The 20,691-nt window shown below is 51.6% G+C and overlaps 1 protein-coding gene across 1 annotated transcript; it reads right to left on the bottom strand.

The window, feature by feature from the left end:
* Positions 1 to 308: 308 nt before the first annotated feature.
* Positions 309 to 13,046, bottom strand: LOC128978261 (4-galactosyl-N-acetylglucosaminide 3-alpha-L-fucosyltransferase FUT6-like). The gene is made up of 3 exons (XM_054396072.1): positions 12,863 to 13,046; positions 1,325 to 1,402; positions 309 to 1,243 (listed from the first exon to the last, which is right to left on the bottom strand). Exons 1-3 carry the CDS (start codon positions 13,044 to 13,046, stop codon positions 309 to 311), a joined length of 1,197 nt encoding a protein of 398 aa, XP_054252047.1.
* Between the last annotated feature and the right edge of the window lie 7,645 nt (positions 13,047 to 20,691).

Raw genomic sequence — 20,691 nt, 5'->3', positions numbered from 1 at the left:
GAAAGAAAAGGAAAGAAAAGAGAAAAGAGAGAGAAAAAAGAAAGAAGAGAAAGAAAAAAGAGAAAGGAAAAGAAAAGAGAAAAAACAGAAAAAAGATTAAAAAAAAAGAGAAAAAAGAAAGAAGGGGAAAAGGGGAAAAGGGGAAAAGGGGAAAAGGGGAAAAGGGGAAAAGGGGAAAAGGGGAAAAGGGGAAAAGGGGAAAAGGGGAAAAGGGGAAAAGGGGAAAAGGGGAAAAGGGGAAAAGGGGAAAAGGGGAAAAGGGGAAAAGGGGAAAGAAAGGTTGCACCAGAGGGCTGAGCAAAGAGCAGTTACACGAACCACTGGGACAGATCAGGCACCACCTGGTACCTGCTCTCTGTTGTGTGCAGGTAGTGGCAGGCTTTGCACAGGTCTGCAGCCCAGCCGAGCCCAGCGCTGGGCTTCAACCACCTGCGCCACTGGAAGTAGCTCTGGTACCTCCCAGTGTCCTGACTCAGCTCCTGCAGGTAGTGTGCCAGGTCCTTGGCGCTGGCAAAGTCCTCGACGTGGATGAAGGCGTCGGGGGGCAGGAAGCGTTCGTAGTTCCCTCGCGAGGGTCCCAGCACCACCGGGACGGCGCCGGAGGACAAAGCGTTCCGCCAAAGCTTCTCAGTGATGTAGTCTTCATGTTGGGAGTTCTCGAAAGCCAGGTAGAATTGGTACTGGGCCAGGGTGCTGAGGAGCTTGTCCTGAGGCAGGGGCAAGTGATACCTCCCATAGATGTCCACTTTGATGTGGTCCTTCAGCTCCCTGTAGTACTTGACTCGGTAGGAGCTTTCCACCCAGTTGCTGACCACCCAGGCCACCAGCTTGGTCTTGGGTGGGATGCTGAGGGGCTGGGGCTCACCGAGGAGCTGCAGCTCCCCATAAGGAGTGAAGATGTCTGAGTCTTTCCTGTAAGACATGGTCAGGTTGAAGAGGTTGTTCATGGAACCTAAGTTGGGCGAGTGGCTTGGGGACTCTAGGTTGAACCAGATCCAGCGCTGGGACTGGAGCCTGGGGATCTGGGTCAGCTTCTGTGCATCCCAGCACACATCCCTGTGGTGAACCACCACGGCCTGGGCCTTTTGGGACCAGCTGTGGTCCACAGTGAAGTGGCAGTCAGGGGTGCTGTAGAGCTGGGAGCAGTTCATGAAGTCAAAGTGGTGCCCAAAGGGCCACTGCCACAGCAGGATGGTCAGCCTGGGGTCACCCTGCGGCAGGGCACTGCTCTGCTGGACCTGGGCTGGGAGGGAGGTGGGGCTGGGAGTGTGCTGCTCCAGCCAGGGAGTCTTGAGCTGATGAAGATAAATGAAGAAAAACAAGCCAGAGCCGAAGCCCAGGCCTGGGATGATGATTTTCTTCCAGAAGAACTTCTTCCCTTCCACAGGCTCCATGGAAGGATCTGCAAACAGCACAGAGGGGACAAGGTGCAGAGAATCACAGGATGCTAGGGGCTGGGAGGGACCTCAGAAGATCAGCCAGACCAACCCCCCCCTGCTGGAGCAGGAACCCCTCCAGGTGGGTTTGGAAAGCCTGCAGTGAAGGAGACTCCACAACCTCCCTGGGCAGCCTGCTCCAGGGCTCTGTCACCCTCACAGTGAAAAAGGATTTTTGTTCCTTCTCTTTACTTGGAGCCCCCCCTGCTCAGCTTAGAGCCCCACAGGGAGGTGGCCCTGGTGGATAGTGTGGCAGGGAGGTACTCACAAGGCTGTGGGGAGGACGTTCCACAGGCAGAAGGAGGCCTTTCGACCACCTGCTCGGGGCTGCCATTTTGTTTTGGCAGCCATGTCAGGATGGGCACCGCTGCTCTGTGGCCAGCAGCTGCCCAAGCTCTGGGACATCACCCAGCTGCATGGCTGCCTGGACACCATCACTCCACATCTCCTCAGGCAGCCCTGAGACTGCCTGACTGTGTCCTCATGAAAACACAGACACACAACAGCCAGGCTGGAGTCCTCCATGCCTGGAGTGGGCACCACGAAGGGGATGGAGATGCCCAAATGCCCCTTCAAGGAAGCCCCCAAAGGGTCTTCCAGCACAAATCCTGTCATGTGCAGAGATGACCCCCAGTACCCAAAGCCAGCCCAGCAGGACAGAGGCATTGGGCAAGCCTGGGGCTCTGCATGGGGCTGCAATGTGCCTCTGAAGGTGGAGAATCAGAGCTGAACGTCAGCATCAGAAGAACAGAGGTGTGGGCATGACGAGGAGAAGACACCCAGGGGATGCCCAAAAGAGGTGACACAAACCAGAAGAATTCACAGATCCATCAGTCACAAACTGGGTTTTGAGGTCAGGGTCACCCCAAGGTGACAGACAGGTGGAAGATTCCCTTTGGCTGGGGACATCTGACAGCTTCCCACAAGCAGGGCTGGAGTGCAGGCTGGTGCCATTTTTCCTGACCCGTGACCATTCCCAACCAGCTGAGCTTTCCTGATTAGCCTCATTTTCCTTCCATTTCTTGCAGCTTTCTCAGGGCAGCCAGCTCCTGGGTGGCCACCACCACCCCCTTGACTTTCAACGCTCTCTGTCATGGCACCACCACCCCCCTGAGGGCTAACTCCTCAGGACCAGACAAGAGCCTTTGAGGTTTGCAACATCCCTTTTCTTTCACTGTCCCATGTAAGGCTGCTGGAGCCCTGGAGAAGTCTACCCAGAGGGGTTGTGGAGTCTTCTTCTCTGGAGACCTTCCAAACCCACCTGGCTGTGTTCCTGTCTGACCTGCTCTAGGTGGTCCAGCTCTGGCAGGGTGGGGGGTTTGGACTCAATGATCTCTAGAGGTCCCTTCCAACCTCTACCACTCTGGGATTCTGTGTGACCCACTTGCTGTGGCCTCTAAGAGCTTGGGGGTGCCCCAAAGCCCAGGTCTTACTGCTTCCACAGCAGTCAGGGCTGCCTGACAAGGCAGCCTTGGTTGAATCCTTGTTCTCTGCCTCTTATTTGCCCTAAAGAGAAGGGAACCCAGAAACCACCAGCCTGCACTTCCCCAAGGTCCTACGGGTAGCTGGAAGATCCCAGAGCGTTAGGGGGTGGAAGGGACCTCCAGGAATCACTGAGTCCAACCCCTCTGCCAGAAGCAGGATCCCCTAGAAAGGGATTTCCAGCAGAAGGTGCTGGGTACAGCCCCTGCCAACTTCTGACCTTGTCTGTCACACTACTGACAGGCATGGAGTGGAAAGAGAAAGGGAAGCAAACCCTCATGGCAAGCAGAAGTGAAGGAGACAACCCTCAGCTCCCCATCCCTCCTCTTCCTTGCAGCCCAAGTCAAGTTCCTTTTCCAACAGCAAGAAGCCCAACCAACCAACCAACCAGCCAAAAAGTCTAGGACTGTGGCAACTCACCCCCAGCCTTGGTCCTGGTGAGGAGGTTCTTGGTGAAGGTGAAGGCTGAAGTGGATGACAATCAGGAAAAGGGGAGGAAGAGGAGGAGTGCGGTGCCAGGGAGGGGTGGCAGCCAGTCCCAGGTGTTCCTCTGAGCCCTGTGCTGTGCATGCCAGCTCCTGCCACCAGAAACCTGCCACCCAGGGAGGAAAGCTTGCAGTGAAGCCCTGGGTGGATTCCTCTTTGCCCAACAAAGGGAGGGTCAGAGCAAGCAGCCCTGCCACCACCTGTGGTTAGAGCTGCACACAGCCTGCGCATGTCCTGGGCTGCTTCCTCCACTGGCCCCAGCCCGCAGGGGCTGCCCCTGAGCTGCTTTCTCCTCTGCCTAGTGCTGCTGGAGGACAGCTGGGCAGGGAGAGGACAGCCACCAGGTCTGCAAGTGGCCCTGGAAGCCCCACAGGGCTTGTGGCACAGCTGTGTCTATCCCCACGCCTAGGCCACACCTTCTTGTCCCCTCTCCAGGTAAAGCACATCTTGGAGGTGGTGCCTTCAGCCATCACCAGGAGCTTCAGAGCAGACCTCACCTGGAATGTTGCAGCCAGTTTTGGGCTCCCCAGCTCCAGAGGGACAGGGATCTGCTGGAGAGAGGTCCAACAGAGGGCCACGAGGGTGCTGAAGGGACTGCAGCACTGCCCTGTGAGGAGAGGCTGAGGGACCTGGGGGGGTTCAGTCTGGAGAAGAGAGGACTGAGAGGGGATTTAAGAAATGTTTATCAATACGTGATGGCTGGGGGTCAGGAGGGAGGGGACAGGCTCTGCTCAGTCACACCCTGGGATAGGACAAGGAGCAATGGATAGAAACTCCAGCACAGGAGGTTCCACCTCAACATAGAATCATAGAATCAGTCCGGGTTGGAAGGGACCACAAGGCTCAGCCAGTTCCAACCCCCCTGCCATGGGCAGGGACACCTCACATTAGATCAGGCTGGCCAGAGCCTCATCCAGCCTGGCCTTAAACACCTAAAACATGAGGAGGAACTTCTGCACTGGGAGGGTCACAGAGCCCTGGAGCAGGCTGCCCAGAGAGGTTGTGGAGTCTTCTTTTCTGGAGACTTCCAAGACCCATCTGGATGCGTTCCTGTGTGCCCTGTGCTGGATTCTCTGCTACTGCTCTGGCAGGGAGGTTGAACTGGGAAATCTACAGAGGTCCCTTCCAACCCCTGACACCCTGTGAAGGGCTTGAGCAAGCCTGTCTGGGGGATCTCTGCTGTGTCCAGCACCACAGACCATGCTTTGGAGTGACTCCAGGCCAGGTGAGTGCTCCTTGGACACCATGGTCTGTGGACATGCAGAGTTTGTTTGCTCTAGGACCTGAGTGAATTGATCTTGCACCAAGCTTGGCTGCACTTGGCTGAGATGTCCAGAAGCCATTAAGTGTTATTAGCAGGCTTCAGTAGATTCAGCTGCAGGGACAGGTTTGTTGGGGCTGGAACTGAATGCACAGGAAGAGTTTTCCTGTAGGATTTGAGGAGATAGCAAACAGACAACACAGGGTGAAGGATTCACCCTTTCCAGGCTTTCTAGCAGCTGCTTTTTGTTCCCCAGGATAGAGCTAGAGGTCACCTGAAGTGAGTCCAGGTGCCTCCTGCAGACTTGGAAGTGCTCCAGCACAGGTGAGAGGTAAAAATATACCTTGGCATGAGGGACGGGGACCATAACTCCTGGTCTCCTCACCCAGATGACCCAGGCAGGCAGCCTGAGGTCTGACAGCTCCTCAGCTGGGCCTCATCAGGCACCAAGCACTCAACTGTTCTGCCAAAGAATTCCACATGTGAGAAACTGCAGCTTCTTGCCCTTTCCTACACCTCCACCTGTGACTTCAACAATAGGAGGGCTCCTGGAGGCTGCAGCTTGGAACAGTCCATGGCCCAGCTCTGGCATGGTCCAGATAAAGCTGTGCCAAATGTGACCCAGGTGCAGTTGGGGAGGCACCCAAGAGAAGGAAACATTCCCTGCAGGTATTCTGCTTGTGGCCACTCTGTGGTGGCAAGAGGATTTCTCTAGCATGAAGATGACTTGGCCATGCTGGGGCAGCCTCAAGAGAGCAGACTCCAAGCCTGGAGAAGAGGAGGCTGAGGGGAGACCTCCTGGCTCTCTACAGCCCCCTGAAAGAAGGTTGGAGCCAGGTGGGAGTCGGTCTCTTCTCCCAAAGATCAAGCAATAGGATAAGAGGAAATGGCCTCAGGTTGCACTGGAGGAGGTTGAGGTTGAGGTTGGGCATGAGGAACAATTTCTTCCCCCAAAGGGCTGTCAAGCTCTGGAACAAGCAGTGGTGGAGTCCCCAAGCCTGCAGGGGTCTCAAAGCCATGGAGACATGGTGCTGAGGAACATCATCTAGTGGTGACTTGTCATTGCTGGGTTAAGGGTTGGACTTGAGATGATCCTCAGGGTCTTCTCCATCCAAAATAGTTCTGTGGTTCATTCTACAAGTGTAGATGCAGTCCTGAAGCTCAGACCTTAGGCAGCTCTCTTGCTGGGAGTCCATGAGCTCTGCAGCCAGCAACATACTTGAAGCCTCTGCATTCCCAGGTGCCCCCAGAACAAATTTTACTCAAGGCTGTAGAGGAGAAAGAAAAATTTGTTTCCCACCACCATGGGAAGCTCGGAGCTGAAGAAACTTGCAGCACCAGATAGGAGGCTTCAGGCAGGTGGAAAACTCAAGGCTTTTGAACCCCTGGAAACCAGGACCAGGAGGAAGTAAATCTCAGGAGGGGCAATGACTGCAAATGAAAGAAATGAGCAAGAATGGGGAAGCCACAGAAGAGAGTCCCAAAGCTATGTGGCCTGAGAGCTGTTGTGAGTGGCTTTGTCCAGAGGGTGATATGAGATGGCAAGAGGGACAAGAACAAAGAGGTTGTTCAGGTAATCACAAGCAGCTGACAAAGATTTACTAGTGTGTAATTAAGAGCTCCATAAGCCCTGCATCAGAACACAAATAATGCTGTGTTTGGGAGAAGTTTCCTGGTTGCTGCCCTCACTTACCCAACAAGGAGGTTTGGATGCTGAGCTCTCACCCTGGGGAGGGCTGAACAACCAGGACCAACAGGACAGAGGTGGCTCCCTGAGGAATGCTAGGAGGTGAGCAGCTGAAGCCTTCAAAGAGGTCACCAAGCAGAGTTATTTCCCCCCCCCCTCCCCCCCATCAGACTTGGGGATCAGAGCTGCTCTGTGTCTCCAGCATGCCCAGCTGGGAGTTGAGCAGAATGCTCTGCTCCTGCTGACAGTTTGCTCCCCCACCCCAGACTCAGGAGCAGCCCAGCACATGGACTGCTGCTCCCCCCCTCCACCCCCAGCTGTCCCCATCCTGCCTCTTCCTTGGAATCATCAAGTGTCTTTCCCAGGTCAAGGGCCAAGATCCTACATTTCTTAGAACTTAGTAACCATAATGGGTGGTGAAGTGTGGCCAGCAGGGCCAGGGAGCTTCTCCTCCCCCTTTCCTCTGCCCTACTGTGGCCTCATCTGCAGTGGGTTGCCCAGATCCTGTTCTCAGCTCCCCAGTTCAAGAGAGACAGGAAACTGCTGGAGAGAGTCCAACAGAGGCTGCAAAGCTGCTGTGGGGCCTGGAGCAGCTCTGTGAGGAGCAAAGGCTGAGAGCCCTGGGGCTGAGAGCCTGCAGAAGAGCAGCCCCAGAGGGGAGCTGAGCAATGCTCAGACAGAGCTGAAGGAGCTGTGGGGGGCAAGAGGCAGGGGCCAGACTCTGCTCAGTGGTGCCCAGGGACAGCACAAGAGGCAATAGGCACAGACTCACACCCAGGAGTTTCCATCTGAACAGGAGGAGAAACTTCTTTGGTGTGAGGCTGCTGGAGCCCTGCAGCAGCTGCCCAGAGAGGTTCATGGAGTCTCCTTCTCTGCAGAGCTTCCAACCCCCCCTGGGCATTGTGCTCCTGGGCAAGCTGCTTGGGTGCCCTACTTTGGCAGGGGGGTTGGAATGATTCCAGAGGTCCCTTCCAACTCTCACCATGCTGGGATTCAGTGATGGCATCAGGGTAGAATTCCAGCCACTGCAATTAGGAAGACTTCTCAAATCCATCTCCCACAACAAACCCAAACAGCCAGCCCCAGATGCTCAAAGCAGAACAAAAGCTACAGAGGAACACTGAAACATTTTGGGAGGGGTGGGGTGAGGAAGGGCCTGGTTTTCAGAAGGGTTCATTCTGATCTGAAGGCTGCCAACAGGCAGTTTTCTGCTTTAATAACATTCCTTTCATCTCATACAAATCCATCCCTTGCTGGGGGAGAGGAGGAGAGGGGAGAGGGGAGAGGGGAGAGGGAGAAAGGATGGAGCAAGTCAGACTCTTGGCTCTTTGCTTTTCTCAGCTTTGCAGGACTAGGTGGTGAGGTCAGCACTCAACCCTCCCTTGAAGACTTTTCCAGGCTGTGCCTGGATCTCTCTCTGATGGCTTTTGAACGAAGGGATAATCACTGTGAGGTTTGTTTGGGCTCGGGGAGTCCCAACAGCTGCTTCAGCCCTACCTTTCCCCCCACTTTTTGCCCAGCATCTCCAAACTGCCCAGGTTCTGTGTGCTGGATGCTCCCCTGGAGATCAGCCAGCTGCCCTCTGCCAACAGCTTCCCTGCTTCCATCCATTTCATCATGTCCAGGCTTCTGTTCCCATTCCCAGCCCAACTTGGACTCCCAGCATCCTATGAGGGACTTGCAAGGTGTGTCCACAGCTGCACACAGCCTGGGAGCAGAAGGCTCTTCCTGATGAAGATGTTGTGAATAAAACCTCAGTGAGCTTGGAATTCCACAGCCTCCCTCTTCACTCTGCTTCTGCTTTGGGTTTGGTGACATTCCCTAAGGAAAGGAAGTCAGGGACAGTGCTGCAGGTTGATATTTTGCCCTCCCAGTACCCAAATACCTGCTGGTCCCTTGTGTCCCTCCCAGGGAGTCACCAATCCTCCTCTCACAGGGGAAGCCCTGCAGGAATCTCACCACTGCTGTATCTTCACCTTCATCTTCACTTCTTCCTTGCCTTTTTTTTTTTTTTATTTTTACATCCAAGGTAGATTCCACTGGAGGGAAAAAAAAAGAAGAAGAACAGATCAGATCTGACCACCTCTGTGTTCAAAGCTCTGCTCACCATCTGGAGAAGGCTCAGGGGAGTTCACAAGACAACAGCTTTGTCATAGGTTGATATTTTTTAAGCCCAGGAAGGATCACTCCATCCTCCAGCTGGGCCTGGGAGGATGTCATCCACACAGGGACCAGCTGGCTGAAACCACAGCAGCCCAGGAACTATCAAGGTAGATTTGGGAGCTTTCATTTGGGCTTTAAAGCTGAGCAGATGAGGACCTAAGCTCTTTGTTTCCCCTTCTGCACGCCCACTGCTCTCATCCCACTCCATTAAGAGCCCAGCCATGAGCACAGGTGGGAAAACACAGCAGGTTAGGGCATTTCAGAGGCAGCCCCAACACCAGCCCTGGCCCTGCCATCACCCCAAGCCTCCACTTCAACCCAGGAGGTGGATAAGGTATTGCCTGCTAATGGCTTTCCACATAAATATTAGGACCTCCCCTCTCCACCAGTTTACTCAGTGCACTGACCCCCTCCCTGGGGTCACAGGCAAGGGGAAACTGTGGGAGGTCCCCAGGTTTTATAAATGAGAAGGTCTCCCTGGACACAGACACAGCCCAGGAGGCAGCCAGGAGCCAAAGAAGCTGATTGATGGTACCAAGCAGGTCTGCTGGAGGGGAGCAGAGTCAGGCAGGGATTACCCAGAGCTTTAGCAGGTCAGGTGGATTAAGGAGGATTTGTCAGTTGTCTGCTGGGGGTCTCCACAGATCAAAAATCATAGAATCACAGAATGGCTCAGGTTGGAAGGGACCTCAGAGATCATCTGCTCCAAGCCACCTGCCATGCCCAGGGACACTTCTCAACCACACTCAGCTGCTCAAGGCCTCATCCAGCCTGGCCTTGAACACCCCCAGGCAAGAGGCAGCCACAGCCTGTGCCAGAGTCTCACCACCCTCACACTGAGGAACTTCTTCCTCAGCTCCAGCCTAACCCTGCTCTGCCTCAGCTCCAAACCATTCCCCCTCCTTGGCCTGTCTCAGACACCCTCAGCACAAGTCTCTCTGCAGCCTTCCTGCAGGATCCCTTCAGGTATTGGAAGGTAGCTCTGAGGTCCCCCTAGAGTATTCTCCTCTCCAGGCTGAACACTCCCAGCTCCTTCAGCCTGGCCTCACAGCAGAGCTGCTCCAGCCCTTGGATCATCTTTGTGGCCTCCCCTCTGGACTCACCCCAACAGCTCTGTGTCCTTCTCATGCTGGGGACACCAGAACTGGAGGCAGTGTTTTTTTTTTTTTTTTTTTTTTTTTTTTTTTTTTTTTTTTTTTTTTTTTTTTTTTTTTTTTTGTTTTTTTTTTTTTTTTTTTTTTTTTTTTTTTTTTTTTTTTTTTTTTTTTTTTTTTTTTTTTTTTTTTTTTTTTTTTTTTTTTTTTTTTTTTTTTTTTTTTTTTTTTTTTTTTTTTTTTTTTTTTTTTTTTTTTTTTTTTTTTTTTTTTTTTTTTTTTTTTTTTTTTTTTTTTTTTTTTTTTTTTTTTTTTTTTTTTTTTTTTTTTTTTTTTTTTTTTTTTTTTTTTTTTGTTTTTTTTTTTTTTTTTTTTTTTTTTTTTTTTTTTTTTTTTTTTTTTTTTTTTTTTTTTTTTTTTGTTTTTTTTTTTTTTTTTTTTTTTTTTTTTTTTTTTTTTTTTTTTTTTTTTTTTTTTTTTTTTTTTTTTTTTTTTTTTTTTTTTTTTTTTTTTTTTTTTTTTTTTTTTTTTTTTTTTTTTTTTTTTTTTTTTTTTTTTTTTTTTTTTTTTTTTTTTTTTTTTTTTGTTTTTTTTTTTTTTTTTTTTTTTTTTTTTTTTTTTTTTTTTTTTTTTTTTTTTTTTTTTTTTTTTTTTTTTTTTTTTTTTTTTTTTTTTTTTTTTTTTTTTTTTTTTTTTTTTTTTTTTTTTTTTTTTTTTTTTTTTTTTTTTTTTTTTTTTTTTTTTTTTTTTTTTTTTTTTTTTTTTTTTTTTTTTTTTTTTTTTTTTTTTTTTTTTTTTTTTTTTTTTTTTTTTTTTTTTTTGTTTTTTTTTTTTTTTTTTTTTTTTTTTTTTTTTTTTTTTTTTTTTTTTTTTTTTTTTTTTTTTTTTTTTTTTTTTTTTTTTTTTTTTTTTTTTTTTTTTTTTTTTTTTTTTTTTTTTTTTTTTTTTTTTTTTTTTTTTTTTTTTTTTTTTTTTTTTTTTTTTTTTTTTTTTTTTTTTTTTTTTTTTTTAAAACGGCCAAAGGCTGAAATCATTTGGCAGGAGAGCAGGAGCCAGGAACATGGTCACTCCCTTAGGCTTTGATGAAGCTGAGGTTTGAGTGTGGGACCTGACATGAGCTGATGTGTGGATGCAGAGCTGGGCTGAGCAGTGGACAGGACTTGACTTGCCTCCAGCAGCAATGTGCCATCTCCTCCACCACATCATTTGCATCTCCCATGAGCTGCCCCAGCTCCTTCCTGCCTGGTGCCTCAGCCACAGCCACTGCGTGGGCAGGACCTCGGTGTCTTGAGGGGCTGCAAAGTCAACTCTCAGCTCCCTGCATGTGAGATAACCCAAAAGAGAGGAAAGGAAGGTTTGGTCTTACCAGACACTGGCCACACCCTCACAAAGCATCCTTTGGAATGGCTGAGCAGCAGCAGCACCCCAGAGACAGCAGCCAGCAGCTGACTCCAGGTCTCCAGCTGCACGTTTTGGTTGCCAGAAGAAAGCAGCTTGGGGCAGTGACCCCCTGAGCACAGCAAGGGGAGGGTCTAGAAGGAGAAAATGTCAGAGGCAAGTAGGTAGAAATGGAGCTATGGACCTTGTGGTGAAGATCCTGCTAGGAACACACCTCTGGGTCAGAGGAAATCCAGACAAAGGTGCAGGTGAAGGAGCAAGGGGCTCAGATTCCAAAGAGCACACCCCTGGATGCCTGCAGAGGGGACCACTGCAGAGCCCCCTCAGCACACTTGACTCCAATTGTTTCCCTGAAGCTTCCCAAAGGATGGGACGGCCCTGGAAGAGCCAAGGAGGCAGAGCACCACCCACCCCCAGCTAATGAAAACCAGCACCCAGCAAGGGCTTGTCAGGCAAAGCTCAGAGCAAACCCTGATGGAAGGGGAGTGATGTGGGGAGCTGGGACAGCTCCCAGCTGCCATCCGCTCTGTGCAGCCTGGATGAAAACATTTCCCTACAACAGGGCTGACAAGCTCAGGGTATCTCCAGGTGAGCACCACAGGCTGAGCACCCAAAACCTTGCTCCTAAGCAGCAGGGTCCATCAGGATTTGCTCTGGGAGGACTTTGGTAGAGCCAAGGATCAGCTGAGGTGTCCATCCCACTTCCTGAGATCTCAGCTGGGGCCAATTGGTTTCATTTATCTCCAAATGCTTCCTTTGGGGCTGCAGTGCTGCTTTGTTTTTCTGCATTGGACTCTGCTGCCCTCGAGTTTCTAAACAGAAGTCACTTCCAAGCCCAAAATGGAAACTGTTCCTCTTGCAAATGGAAAATGCAAATGTTTCTGTTGTGACCACATGGGCTTGGGGTTTGGTTTTTAGTTGTGATTTTTTTTTTTCTTTCCCTTCTCAGCCTGTCAAAATATTTCTCTGTTGAGAAATCCATCTGCAGTGACCTTTGGCTGCAAAATGGGTCAGCTCTGACCTTCCTAATAACAGCCTCCCAAAACTGAAGCTCAAGGTGCCTCATCATCTCTTTGCAGAGCCTGAGGGCAACACCCTGCTTGTGGTGCCCACCTCAGGTTTGTGCCAGGGACAGGATGAACTCGAGGGCACACACACACAAGGTCTAGCAAGCAGCACATCATCCTAGCTTTTGGCCACTGCTGGTGGAGGAAACCTGGAGCTGAATCCGGGGTGGCCACCTCACTTTTCTGCTTACAGGTTCACAGAATCCCATTATGGAGGGGTTGGAAGGGGCCTCAGGAGTTCATGCAGTCCAAGCCCCCTGCTAAAGCAGGGCACCCCCAGCAGCTTGCCCAGGGTCACAACGCCCAGGGCGGGTTGGAAGCTCTGCAGAGAAAGAGACTCCACAACCTCTCTGGGCAGCTGCTGCAGGGTTCCAGCAGTCTCACACCACAGAATTTTCTCCTCCTGTTCAGATGGACTCTCCTGGGTTCCACTTTGTGTCTGTTGCCCCTTGGGCACCACTGAGGGGAGCCTGGCCCCATGCTCTTGCCCCCTACCTTTTATCACAACTATCAACCCCCTCTGCTTTTTCTCAGGTGCCACCCTTGATGCGAACCCAACCCCAAAGCCCAAGCGGGGCCCCGTTTGCACTCTCCCTCCCCAGGACCATGCTCAGACCTGGAGAGAGGCTCAGCTGGTTCCCATCCCCATCCTCCCAGCAGCCGGCCCGCAATGAGCTCCAGATGCAGGGCTGGGTGCGGAGGGGCTGTGCCGGAGGGAGGGGGCGGCCGAGGCTGCCGCTTTTATCTCCGCTGCTTTGTTTATGAGAAGAGAATTAGCGCCTGGTTGCCAACAATTTCCTCCGGCCAGAGCTCTTCTCCAGCATCGCTTCCACCGCCGTGAGGGCGAGCGGCCACTCGCCTCCCATCAGCATCCCCCTCCTCCTCCTCTTCCTCCTCCTCCTCACCAGCCGCTGACACCTGACACCCAAGAGCGGCCACCAGCTGCTGCGAGAAGCTCCTGCCTGAGCCCATCCCAGCCTCCCACGGCAGCTCCACATGGAACAGTTTCGGTTGGAAAAGACCTTTAAGGTTATCCAGTCCAACCATTCTCTGACACTGCCAAGTCTGGTGCTAAACCACATCCCTCAGCACCACGTCCCTGTGGCTTTTAAACACCTCCAGGGCTTGGGGATTCAACCACCTCCCTGGGGCATGGATGCCCAGCCAGGTGGCCAGGAGAAGGTTCAAGGAAAGCAAAGCTCCCTCTGCTCAGCCACCTCCCCAGAGGTTTCTCCTCCCTGGGCAGAGGGGCACCAGCTGGCTTTGCCTGTGGGGTGCACCAAAGGCTTTGTCACCTCATGAGACACATCCCAAATGGAATGCTGAGCTCTGGGTATAGGGAAGGTGGCTGCAAAATGAGGGTGCTGGGCTGAGGAAGGCTTCCCCCCAGGAGCCCACCCCACAGAACTCCAGAAGCTCTCAGGAATCACAGAATGTTAGGGATTGGAAGGGACCAAGCCCCCTGCCAGGACAGGATCGCCTGGAGTAGGTCAGACAGCAAGAAGCAGCCACGGGGAAGGGAGAGCCAAGAACAAAACTTCACCCAGCCCCATGGCAGCCTTAGCAAAGAGGGATCCAAGGTCTGGTACTTCAGAGCACATCTTCATCTTCCAAGTGCTTTGGATGATGCAGAAGGTGAATGATGCAGGTGGCAACCAGTGCTCTCAGGCTGCAGATGGACAGGGAGCTCACCTGTGTTGCTGTGCCACCCATGGGCATCATATTTCTGGAGAACTCTGCTGGATTAGGGGCAGGGTGGGAACCCAAAAGCTCTGGAAGAAGCTGAAGCCCTCCTTCCCAGCAGGATGGGGTTGGTGTTTCTCCTCCCAGCACTGCGTAGGCCTGCTGATAGATAATTGGATTAGAAGCAAGCCAGCATCTGCTGAAGGTTATTTATTGCTTTTAAGAGGAGAGCTTTCCTTGGAACTATTGTTGCCTTATCTTCTTGGGGTTTTTTGATGCCTGTGCTGGGTCTGAGTTATGGAAATGCTGGATCCACCAGCATCCTGTCTGTGTGGTGTCAAACCTCTGCCAGGAAAAGCAGCCCTGGGTTAGCCCTGGGGAGGCTCTGGCAGAGGCTTCCCTGCTCTCCAGCTGACGTGAGCAGCCTCCCACACTTCTCAAGTTGGACCACCAAGCTGTTTGCCAGCATCCTGGTTGATTGTCCTTCCCAGGGTAGGTGGCATGGGGTGAGGGGTCCCATGGGGGGTGCTCTGCAGCCCTGCTAGCTACACACAGTGCCTCCCTTCCTATGCTACCTCCCTTCCCATGCCACCAAGGGTTTGCAGCAGGAACATGGTTTAATGGTTGTGGTGGTGTTAGGCTGATGATTGGACTCAATGATCTTAGAGGTCTCCTCCAACCAAAATGATTCTCTGGTGCCAGATGGCAGCAGCCCAGGCCAGAGTCTGGAGAACAGGGCTGGTGAGGAGCAGCCAAGGGACCTGGAGTTGTTCAGCCTGGAGAACAGGAGGCTGAGGGGAGACCTCATTGCTCTCTACAGCTGCCAGAAAGGAGGTTGGAGCCTGCTGGGTGTTGGTCTCTTCTCCCAAGGAACAAGTGATAGGATAAGAGGAAGCAGCCTCAAGCGGCATCAAGGAAAGCTTAAGTTGGACTTTAGAAGAAACTTCTTCACTGGAAGGGTTCTTCAGCACTGGCACAGGCTGCCCAAGGAGGTGGCTGAATCTCCATCCCTGGAGGGGTTTCAAAGAGGCAAAGATGTGGTGCTGAGGGCCATGGTTTATTCCCAGCCTTGGCAGAGTTAGAGACTGGTTGGCTTGGATGACCTTAAAGCTCTTCTCCATCCAAAACCCCTTTATGATTCTATGAATTCCTCTTGCTCCACCACACACCCATCCTGCTGATGTTTTGGGATGCTTTTGGTGTTCTCCAAAGCTGCTGCCACTGCTTTACAGGCTCCTCTGGGAGCTGATTTGTACAGAACAAGAAGAAATCCCAATGGGATTGAGGGCAACCAGAAGGAGCTTCCAGGCAGGGCAGAGGCTTGTGCCCACCACAGCATTTGCCCCCAGCACCTGCTGGCTTTTTGTTTCCTTTTCTTTTTTCCCCTTACTTCATTCAGCTAAATAATGAAGAACTTTTTTTTCCCTCCCTTACCTCATCAAGCTAAATATTCAGAATTTTTTTCCTTTACTTCATCAAGTTAAATACTGAGGATTTTTTTCCTCCCGTACTTCATCAAGCTAAATACTGAGGATTCTTTTTTTTCCTCCCTTACTTCATCAAGCTAAATATTGAAGATTTTTTTTTCCTCTCTCACTTCACCAAGCTAAATGCTGAGGATTTTTTTTCTCCCTTATTTCATCAAGCAAAATATTGAGGAATTATTTCCCTTCCTTCATCAGGCTAAGTATTTAGGAATTGTTTTCCCCTTACTTCATCAAGCTAAATATTCAGAATTTTTTTTCCCTTTACTTCATCAAGCTAAATACTGAGGGATGTTTTTTCCTCCCTTATTTCATCAAGCTAAATATTGAGGATTTTTTTTCCCACTTACTTAAGCTAAATAGTGAAGAATTCTTTTTTCCTTCCTCCATCCACCTAAGTACTGACAATTTCTTTTTTTTTCCTCCCTTACTTCACCAAGCTGAATATTGAGGACTTCTGGTTTTTCTCTTCCTTCATCAAGTTAAATATTGAGGATTGAATTTTTCCCCTCCTCAATTCAGCTGCAAATCCTTTTCCACTAGGTTGCTGGGAATGAGCAGGGCCAGGACCCCTCTTTCCCAGGAGGGTAGGCCAATTAATTATTATTTTTTTTAACCTTCCTCTCATTCACTGTGACTCTGCCAAGAAGGTGCTTGGTATTTTCCAAGCCTCCCAAGAGTCTGTCTGCCTGGAGATATGATTCAGGACATCTTCTTGCATGGGGCTGGCACAAACCCAAACCTTCCTGATTTAAACCTATCTGTTTGGAAAGGGATTAAGCAGAAATCAGCAGCTGGTTTGCAGAGTAAGGATGGGAGAGCAGGATCTGTGCTCTTGCTTGGCTCAGCCAGAGCTTCCCAGGCAGACAGGTCCTAAATCACAGCCTGGAGAACTCATCCTGCTGGGAAGTTCTTCCCCAGCACCATGAAAGGGTGGTGGATTGTGATGGGTTTGTTGAGGTTGTTTTTCAGGGTGGGGGGGGTGGGTGTCTGTGTGTCCCCTCCCCTCCAGTTCCAAAGGGATTTCAATGCAAGTGTTTTATAACCTTTCAACACTGGAAGCCAACAGCCAGCACTCCAGAATGGAATTTGTCCTCAGGAGGATCCCCTCTCCATGGCAATGCAGGGTAGGAGGGATGGGAGAGCAGAGCCAAGTTAGGACATGGCTCTCCAGGATGCTGTGGGGAGGATCTCCTGCTCCCAGCTGGACTCTCCCTTGGGAAATGGATGTGCAGTGGTACCTGAGCTCTACCAACTGAACAGCACAGGGAGCCCATCCTGCTGGGAAGTCCTTCCCCAGCACCATGGAGGGGAGGGAGGGGGCATCACAGTGGGTTGGTTGGGGTTGTTTTGGTATTCTCCATCCCAAAGGGATTTTAGTGGAAGTATTTTGCAGCCCTTCAAAACATGGAAGCCAAGGCTGAGGTTTGTCCTCAGGAGGATCCTGAGGAATCTCTTCCTGGCAGGGAGGGCAGGAGGGGTGGGAGAGCAGAGCCAGGTTAGGACATGGCTCTCCAGAGTGCTGTGGGGAGGATCTCCTGCTCCCAGCTGGGATCTTCCATGGGAAAGGGATGTGCAAGTGGTACCTGAGCTCAACTGGTTCCCTGCTTCCACAGCCACATCTCCAGCCAGCAGAAAACAGCATCCTGAGCTCTGCAGGCTGCAGAAAGCTCCATGAGTCACATCAGCAACCAAAAGCACGCCAGTCCTCCCTTAAAAACACACCAAAGGACCTTCTGCTGCATCCCCCTCACCCTGAATCCATCAGCTGGCTTCCCGGGCAAGGCTCTGCCTCCTGTGTCATCAGGAAGGAATTTGTGCTGCGTTTGATAATGGGAGATGAATCGGGAGAGCAGCGAAATCCTCTGACCACAAAGCATTTCAGCAGGTCTTTTAAGCCTCCTGCTCTCCCTGTGTAAGCTGTCCAAGGGCCTGCTCATTCCTGGGCATCCCCAGCCCTGCTCATAAATCAAAGCATTCCAGCCCTGCTTTCCTCCCCGCATCCAGGAACGCTCACAGAGGTTTCTCCTGCAGCGAAACTTCATCTGGGCAGTTGTTCAAAAATGTTCCAATTACCTGCTCCTTTTATGAGATAATGATGGCCTCTGGAGCCATAATTTAGCCCAGACCTGAAGATGTCTGGTTTAAGCTTAAAAAGTCCTTCAAGCTAAACTTGAAGCCACAAAAAATCAACTTGCCCGGTGCTGGTTTGGGTTCCTCTCGTTAAGGAAGCATCACCAGCCATGGACACAGATGCTGCTTTACCTCTCCTGCTTCCATGGCTACATCTCCAGCCAGCATAAGACATCATCCTGAGCTCTGCAGGGCTGCAGCAACCTCCATGAGTCACCCCCAGCAACAAGTCTAACCTTCACAAAGCCAAGAAGGATCACAGTGGGCTTGGGGGATGTTGTTGTCCAGCTTTGCTTTATCCCAACTTCACATACTCAGGGTGAGGTTTGATCTGTTTCATGGCACCAGGTCCCAACCAGGTTTTAAAGTGATCTGGTTGCTCATCTAACTTGATTCCCAGAGCCATCACCTGCCCTTGTCCTCATGGAGAGCCTCCAAGTCAAGTCTTGCATGCCAGGAGACCCTCAAAGTTCAGCCAAGGGCTTGGACAACTGGTTTCATCCCACCAAACCCCATCTGCCTCTGGGGTGCCAAGAGCCATGAGTCCCCCTGGTGTCCAGTGTCCTGCCTGGCAGTGGCAGAAGGCAACCACCCCCCAGTCCCTCAGGACAGAGACCCCAGCACCCCATCCACTGCCAGCAGCCTTGCCCCATGCAAAGTGCCTCAGATCTGCCTCCAGCACAGCAGGAAAGGCCTCCAGGAGGAGATTTCACACCCTCCTACTGTTTTGGATTAGACCCCAGCTGCCTCCTGAGCTGTTTAGATTTACAGGTCTGAGAAGTGAATTCTCCACCCAGGCAAGGGCTGAGCAAAGAGCCTTGGGTTCAACACCTCACCCAGAACAGCCATGGCCCCTTTACAGATCAGATTCCATCCAGCATCAAGCAGAAGAAGATCCTTTAGTCATCAGCCACCCTTCAATTTAGTCTCCTTTGCATCCTGGATGCACCAGAAACACTTTGGAAATGTGCATTTCCCATGGGGAAACTTCCTGAATGCAGAACAATCCCAAACCAACATCCCTGTAGCAGCCTCCCAGGAGCTGAGGTGGGACACCCTTGGCAATCAGCTCTGCCAGGGCTTCAGTGAAGATTCTCTCTGACTCCCAGAAGGGAATCATAGAATCACAGAGTGGTAGGAGGTTAGAAGGGACCTCCAAAGGACAGGAAATGGCCTCATGTTGCCCCAGGGGAGGCTCAGGTTGGAGATTAGAAGAAACCGCTTCACTGAAAGGGTTCTCAAAGGCTGGAACAGGCTCCACAAGGAGGTGGTTGGATCCCTATCCCTGGAGGGGTCACAAAGGGGCAGAGCTGTGGTGTTGAGGGCCATGGTCTAGCCCCAGCCTTGGTAGAGTTAGAGAATGGTTGGCCTGGATGATCTTGAAGGTCTTTTCCATCCAAACCCATCCCAAGGCTACTTTGCCCCCCTCCATGTGATGCTTTAGCAGGGCAAGGGGGAGCAGCATCTCACCACCCCCCAGCTGCCACTCAGTCACTGAGCAATCACCACCTCCCCTGGCCCCAGCCCTGAGGAGCACAACCAGAACCCCAGCACTTGGCAGGCACCTCCCCAGCTTGCTTCCATGTGGGTGCCCCAGTTCCAGCAGCCACCCAAGTCCAAAGTGCTTCCAGGCTGGAGAATCCCTGGCTGCTGCTGCTGCTGCTGCTGCTGCTGCTGCTCCGCGTCGCTCGCCCCGGGGAGGGGTCTGGCATCTCCCTGCTGCCTGTGCAAGCACAGGGCAGATGTCCCCGGGGGAACATCACAGCCTGCAGCTACCCAATTAAAAACGTGTTGGAGGGGATTTGATTGCTCCCTTTGACAGAGGGAAGCAAACCCCGCGGGGCCCTGGCAGCAGCCAGGATTTACGAGCTGGGGCTTTGCTGCAGGTCGCTCTGCCTGATCGTGCTGCGTAGTGGAGCAGAGGAAGAAGAAGAAAGCCCCAGGGAGGGATGCTGTCTGCATTCCTGCTGCTTGAGTCAGAGGCTTTCCCAGCAGCCCCAGGCTTCCCCAGATCCAGGGATGCAGGGAAGGTGCAGCAGCAGGCAGGATGCATGGGAGAAGGTTGTCTCTGCCAGCCTGGGGCATCCCATTGAGCCACATCCCAGACCAGCTCCACTCTCCCCTTCCTCTTCAGATGAAATGACCTCAAGTTGACACAGGGGAGGTTTAGGTTGGACTTTAGAAGGAACTTCTTCACTGAAAGGGTTCTCACAGCCTGACACAGGCTGCTGGTTGAATCCCCATCCCTGGAGGTGTTGAAAAGCTGCAGAGCTGTGGTGCTGGAGGCCATGATTTAGCCCCAGCCTGGGTAGAGTTGGAGAATGGTTGAGTTGGATGACCTTGAAGGTCTTTCCCAATCCAAACTACCCTGATTCTTCAGGCAGGAGGTGATCAGAGGTGTCAGTGCTTCACCTCCCAAGGATGTGGTGGATGCTTTGCTGAAGGGCAGAGCCTGCCTTGTCTCTGATCCAGGCCTGTCATGAACCATCCACGGGCTGGGACCTCTGCTCCTCAGCACCCTCAGGCTCCTTCCCCTTCATCTTCCTGTGAAAGCATCACCCTCAGGTTGGGAAATGAGGGAAGAGAAATCTGCCCAGCCCTCTGCCTCCTCACAGCGTGTGAACAGCGTCCAGAAACGCCTCCAGACAAGACAATTACTCACCAGGGATTTGGGATCACAGAGATTTATTGCCAGAGCACTGAATGGGAGACATGTGGCCACCAAAGCCCAGGGAGGGCTTGGAGGAAGCCAACCTGGGACTGAGCATTTCTCTTAGGGATCCAAAGCATCCCCTGCTCACCCTCCTCACCTGCTTCAGGCCTTGGCCAGGGACAAGATTCATAGACTGGTGGATTGGTTTCGATTGGAAAGAACCTTGAAGCTCCAACCCCCTGCCACGGGCAGGGACACCTCCCACCAGCTCAGGCTGCTCAAGGCTTCATCCAGCCTGGCCTTGAACCCCTCCAGGGAGGGAACATCCACAGCCTCCCTGGGCAACCTGTTCCAGCATCTCCCCACCCTCACTGGAAAGAATTTCTTCCTCCTCTCCAGTCTCAATCTCCTCTCTCCCAGCTCAAATCCATTGCCTCTCATCCTGTCAGTCCCAGCCTTGATCAAAAGTCCCTTCCCAGCTCTCCTGGAGCCCCTTTCAGGTACTGGCAGGCTGCTCTAAGGTCTCCCTGGAGCTTTCTCTTCTCCAGGCTGAACAATCCCAACTTTTTCAGCCTGTCCCCATGGTGGAGCTTCTCCACCCTTCCTAGTGGAGCTTCTCCAGCCCTTAAGATGCTGTTAGCTGCACTCCCACCTCGTTCCTCCC

The sequence above is a fragment of the Indicator indicator genome, chromosome 36 (genome assembly GCF_027791375.1).
Source record: "Indicator indicator isolate 239-I01 chromosome 36, UM_Iind_1.1, whole genome shotgun sequence".
NCBI classification, from domain to species: domain Eukaryota; kingdom Metazoa; phylum Chordata; class Aves; order Piciformes; family Indicatoridae; genus Indicator; species Indicator indicator.
The sequence above is the reverse complement of the archived record's forward strand: the minus strand, read 5'-3'. Positions and strand labels throughout refer to the sequence as shown.

What these genes read in the sequence shown, in the direction of transcription:
- LOC128978261 (XM_054396072.1), bottom strand. Translation starts at nt 13,046, where the DNA reads ATGGGCTCAGGCAGGAGCTTCTCGCAGCAGCTGGTGGCCGCTCTTGGG. An exon ending in CTGGCCGGAGGAAATTGTTG is followed by an intron (nt 1,403 to 12,862) that starts GCAACCAGGCGC and finishes TGCTGTTTGCAG; the next exon opens with ATCCTTCCATGGAGCCTGTG. An exon ending in AGGCCTGGGCTTCGGCTCTG is followed by an intron (nt 1,244 to 1,324) that starts GCTTGTTTTTCT and finishes CCTCCCTCCCAG; the next exon opens with CCCAGGTCCAGCAGAGCAGT.